Source organism: Spinacia oleracea, chromosome 2 (genome assembly GCF_020520425.1).
Source record: "Spinacia oleracea cultivar Varoflay chromosome 2, BTI_SOV_V1, whole genome shotgun sequence".
In the NCBI taxonomy this organism is placed as follows: Eukaryota; Viridiplantae; Streptophyta; class Magnoliopsida; order Caryophyllales; family Amaranthaceae; genus Spinacia; species Spinacia oleracea.
The window spans coordinates 108340097-108346096 of NC_079488.1; the positions used below are offsets into that span (position 1 = coordinate 108340097).

Consider the following 6000-nt stretch of genomic DNA (forward strand, 5'->3'; position numbering starts at 1 on the left):
ATTTCCATAATTTATAAACTAAAATTTGTTTTCATACATAAATAGTTATAAAAAAAAGGTGGAGAATAAAAATAAAATAAAACAGATACTCATTTTTTGAAAAGTGGTTTTTGGCGGGAAAAAATCGCACCCGGAATTGACACGTGTCATTCCTGGTGTCTCTTTTAGTATATAGTAATAGATAGATAATAGATTATAAGAAAATTAAAAATAAAAGAAAAAATAATTCTAATATAAAAAGATATTGTATATGTAAATATTTAGATTGTATATTTTAACAATTTATTTACAAAAATACTACTTAATACGCTTACCTTGCTAATCAAGGGAATTGACCGGACAGAGCTCCAAACAAGTCAACAATTTGATGCAGTGACCTCTCTAGTCCTAGAAGAGAACATTTCAGTTTTCTAACAAACGTCCCACTTCCTTCTTCACTTCCTCCGACCACCTTTCCCCCCAAAAAAACATGGAACCACCACCACCACCACCACCACCACCACCACCACCACCACCTTCTCACCACTGCAACCCCACATCCAACACAAACTCGTCCTCACCGTCACGAGTCCCAACACCACCACCACACCTCGCCACACCCCCTTGCTTCAAATGCGGTGCCCCCACCAATCTCCCACCACCGCCACCACCCGACCTCACCTCCCTCCCAGCATACATCCCCATCCGTCTACCCGCCGTTAACCTACCCCCGGAAACCGCCTCCCGCACTCAACAATCCATCATTCTCACCCCTGTCCCACAACCTCACCCGGTTCCACCCCTCTCCCCTCCTTACCACTTCATCACCCCTATCAAACGCATCACCTCCCCTTCCGACGCCTCCCGTTTCGTCGAGTCCAACTCCGGTAAATCATTCCTCTCTTTCGTCGCTTTCCTTTCTTATTCCATCCGCGGCCACAAGATCTCCGATCCTTGCCCCGTTTCCCATACACTTTCCAAGATCATAGCCGTTCTCGACACTTTCAGCTCCTGGGTCGACGAGATTCCCCCCGCCGTGCAATCCGCCAGGTATGGGAATCCCGCTTTTAGGGTTTGGCATGAGAGAATGACTGAACATTCTCATATATTTATGAATGATATTTTACCCCTTGATCAACCCGATATTAGGGATTCTTCAATCGAACTCGTTCCTTATTTACTTGATAGCTTCGGTAATGCATCTAGGATTGATTATGGTACTGGACACGAAACAAATTTCGCTGCGTGGTTGTATTGCTTAGCTAGGTTAGGTTTAATTCACGAGGAAGATTACCAAGCTGTTGTTTCTAGGGTTTTTGTTAAGTATTTGGATTTGATGAGGAAATTGCAGCTTGTTTATTGCCTTGAACCTGCTGGTTCTCATGGTGTTTGGGGTCTTGATGATTACCACTTCTTGCCCTTTGTGTTTGGGGCTGCTCAGCTCATTGATCATAAGTATATGAAGCCGAAATCGATACATAACGACGACATTCTTGAGAATTTCTCGAAAGAGTATCTGTACCTATCGTGTATCACCTTTATTAAGAAGGTGAAGAAGGGGCCGTTTGCTGAGCATTCACCAATGTTGGATGATATTAGTGGGGTGCCTAATTGGAATAAGGTTAATAGTGGTATGCTTAAGATGTACCGTGCTGAGGTACTCGAGAAGGTGCCCGTGGTTCAGCATTTCCTCTTCGGCTCTATCATTCCTTGGTATGGCTTTTTTGTTACTCCCTACCCTGAGATTATTTTTTCTGAATTGTGATCACAATTATATGAAGTATTTAACTTCTGTAGCTCTGTTATTGTGTGTGTGTGTGTTTGTATTTTTACAAGTTGTGGTTTTACTTGTTAATCATAAGTGTTTAGCTTTAGAGGCTGATAGAGTTTGAATTATCTGAGCTTGTGCCTAGTTTTTCTCTGTGGTTTTTGTATAAATAAGTGTCCAAATCAATAGTTGGTTGGATATCTGCTGCACATTTGGGCTTTTTAAGTCAATAGTTTCTTTTGGCGCTTGGGCTACTGGCACATTAAATTTAGGCTGGGCTTTGAGTTGGATATATACAAGTGTCATATGACATATCAATTGCGGGTATGAGATTGTGACTTGCACCCACTTGCTGTCTTTGTTTAGGACTGATTGTTGGATCATTGAAGAAACCGTGTATTTTATTGAGTGCTAGAACATGTATTTCGAGTAGTGTCAAGTTATCTACCTGTGAACATTTCCATGTTAACAAAGTGGTGGTTGACTGAAAAGGGTAACATTTGTTACAATGGAAGGAAGTGTTGTATACATTTTACTTTCCCTTGATATGCTTGCATGAGTTGCATCTAGAATAAGGATGTTAATGATAAACTGAAAATACTTTGGATGGAAAATACTTTTGTATGGATGATTGAAGCAGATAATCTGTGTCATCGATGAAGCTGTCGATAGGGCTGTTTTTACTGCTTCTGCAAGATGTAGACTGTTATTGAAAGCAGATTTTGGTTCCTTTGTCAAGGCCCTGTTTGGAAAAACTAGCGGTAGCGGGTAGTTTTTAGCGGTTGAGTAGCGGGTAACTGTTGAAGTAGCGAGTAACACTGTCAAAGTAGTGGGTAACTAGTATGGGTGTTCGGTAAAAGTAGTGGTTGAGATTTTAAAATACAGTAAAAGCTATATCTATTCTTCTTGTGTCTTCTCTGAGACAAGGGGCCGAGTTCTACCAATTTGGAAATTCTTTTCCTTCGGTTTTTGTCTGGTTGGTTGGGTAAAGGCCATAAAGCTTGGAGTTTTAAGTGATCAACTAGAAAGATGACACTTTTTGTAGCCTTAGGAGTTCCTTTTATGTGGAGTTGCATTTGTAGTACGTTGTTTTTCCCTCTATAGTTTTTTTTTTCTTTTTTCCTTTTTGAGCCAGTCGTAGGCTTTGTTCTTGTTTTCCCTTGTTACTTTATGAGCTGAAATCGTAATAGCTTAACCTCGTGAATACATTTACATCCTGGCTTGCATATTCCCCTCCTCTTGTTGAAGGGGTATGAGTATATGTCCATTTAGAAAGAGAGGTGTGTGCTGTAGGCCTGTACTAATGGAATTAGGGCCCAATGTGCACGATATTGCCTCTGTAGAAACTACTGGTAAAGATTATAACTTGGAATTGTACTTTGGAGAACGATGGCCATACACAGATCAATTTGCAATTCATCATTCATTTCTGGAGTAGCTCATGTCAAACAAATGGACAGAATCATGACTTGTTGTCATGTGTCATTGAAAGAATGCACATATAGTTTGGGTTAACTTCCTCTTTGCAATTGTTGGGGTATGTCCAAAAGAGCCTCCTTGTAATTGCAATGGGTAATCTTCCCCACAGCTGAAGGCCAAAACTGTGCCGAAAAAGCAGCCCATAGCACTTTTCACATAGGGATGCATGCCTTTTGTTTGGGATTTTTTTAGGAATAGTTAACCCTAAACCCCACATGGCGACTTGGTGTTAGGTGGGAGTCCTGTTTAAGGCGTTGTACTTTAGAATATGTATAGCTTGCTAATATGAGTTTAGATGATTCTTGCTAGAGTTAAAAAAAAAAAAAAAAAACTAGCTTTAAGACCAATTGAGCAGGAAGGTAAAATAGCAGATCTTGATACCGGAGACGGAGACGTTCTTTGGGAGATTTTGGTTATGGTATCAAAATGTTCAATTGGGAAACGGAACTATGACCTTTGTTCCGCTCAGCATTTATATGAATATTTCCTCATGATTTGCATGACTTTGTAGGATCATATTTATTGTCATAAGAAAAGCAAAACCTAATTTTGATTTTGTTGTTTTCTTCTACCTTCAGATATCTTGAAATCTAGATAGCTTAATGTGTGATTGACTGATGGGAAGTATTTGAAGTTTCCAATTGTCACATTGTCCGTAAGTCCGTAACGTATTATGTGCTGTTAGCTGGAACCTGTAGTTAGTTACATTGTCAAATAGTGCTACACACTGCAGTCATTTCAAGCTGATCAGACCTGGTCAAGCAAAGTACACCTTCCCATGTGCTTGAGAGTTATCCTGAATTTTTGGCCCAAGTTTTCTGGTGAAGACAATAGTTTGTTTAAACTGAGTACTTACTTCATCATCTGTATCTTACAGCCTGGAGGGTAGGGTAGACTCGTAACACTTGTCATAACCAAAAGTATCTTTAGGAGATACTTGATCTGGACTCTAGAGCTTCGTTTATTTTAACGGAAGACATTTAAATGGAAAATGATTCTCACAATTTTCAAGGGCAAAAACAGTTAAAACAGTTTTCCTTTGTTTGTTTCATTGCAAGAAAAGTTGGAAAATGGAGATAGAAGTGGAAAGGAGAGAATGAATGGGAGGAGAGAAAAAGAGATATAAGGGGGTAGAGAGGAAAATGTGCATTCCTTCCTTACAAAAGGAAAGTTACAAAATGTTTTCCACCTTCGGGGAAATTGTTTACGACTAATTAATAAAACAAACAAATAAAAATAGGAAAATAATTTACTAGAAAATGTTTTCCGTCAAAACAGTCGGAACCTTTAAGTATATCCAATATTCCAATTATCCACTCTGAAATCCTTGCCTTGAAAAAAAACTAGGAATGTTAATAATGTACATATACTATTTTGCATGATTTGTTGAGGATACCTTGTCCTTTTGCTCTAAACTTTTTCTTGGTTGATTAATACAGGTATATCATTCTTTCTTAGTCAAAAAAAGAAAAGAAAACTGTACCATTTGTGGGTTTTGCTGTTCCACTTTCTGGGAACCATTTGAATTTAACAGTGAGTGATGGCAGGTGCATCTTTCATGCCTCCATATACTTCTTCTTACTAGTTTCCAGTTTCATCTTCCCATGTAGCTGTTGAGCTTACTTCGTAGAAATGTTAAATCAGTAGCATTCTTCTTACTATTGGCGATAAGGTTTAGATATACAAGTAATATTTCTGGTTGAAACAAATAGGGGACTGCTGGAATATTGTGATTTGTGAACATTATTCAAGTTGATTTTATTATGTTCTTATTGAGGTCCTCTGGTTAACCTATGTTGCTAGAGATATTGTTTGACACTTAATTGTAATTTTTTTAACCTCATAGTAATCTTGATGCTACCACATGTACACGTGTTGAGAAATGACATTATACGGTTTTTTATTGGTCAATCGTCGTTAGTAACATAGTACTTCTTTAACTCCCATCTCTGTTTCTTCAGATTTTCTCCTCCGATACAATTGTGTGATTCTGCCTAGATTAAAATAAAATGTTGAACATGAATTAACAAAAAAGAAAAAACTCATTTTTAGCTGGGAAATTCTTAGACTTAAAGACTGCTACTGTTGCCCACATTTAGTTGATGGGTCTAAGTCTAATTACAATATATCCCAAATGCTGATATTTGTTTTCTTGTTTGTTCAGGGAATGAGGTGTTGCACCTGTTTGATTTAGACCTTCAGCAAATAGATGGCCTGCCACACATGTATGAATGTTAACTCGAGAATGACCCAGCTGATTGGAATGGAGAATAATGCTTCGGGTAGTATATTCTCTTTGTTTATTTGATACAAATTATTTCCAATTTAGCTACTCCATTATTCGAACATTTTGTAGTTTGTACATGCATAATGATGCCCGTGTGAGCTTGTTATCCCGAGATAACATAAGACTAAAGGCCGATAAGTAAAATAACGACTTTTTGTTGGGTAATAGTGATAGTGTTTATCATCCTCAAAGCTTTCGAGTATTTGGGACACCTTCACACGAGTACCCCGAACTATATGGATAAGTAAACATGCGATTGGTGGCTGCACTCAAGTTCACAGTATTTGTTGATTGCCGGCTCATGATGTTAGTTTCTGGTTTCATCTCTGGCTAGGAAGATTGTAAAATTAGATGCTCCTGTGATTAGTTAACAGTGGTAATGTTCTCCTATTGAGATGTTGATAGTTTTTGAAATGCTAATAAAGATTGTACGGACTACGGAGTATATGTTTTTTTCGATGTTGTTTTTGGGCAGGTTATTAAGTTA

The 6000-nt window shown here is 38.3% G+C and overlaps 1 protein-coding gene across 1 annotated transcript; it reads left to right on the plus strand.

Annotated features, from left to right (window-relative positions):
* Positions 1 to 351: 351 nt before the first annotated feature.
* Positions 352 to 5958, plus strand: LOC110782157 (uncharacterized). Its single transcript, XM_021986269.2, has 2 exons — positions 352 to 1692; positions 5391 to 5958. Exons 1-2 carry the CDS (start codon positions 470 to 472, stop codon positions 5395 to 5397), a joined length of 1230 nt encoding a protein of 409 aa, XP_021841961.2. The 5' UTR covers positions 352 to 469; the 3' UTR covers positions 5398 to 5958.
* Positions 5959 to 6000: the final 42 nt, after the last annotated feature.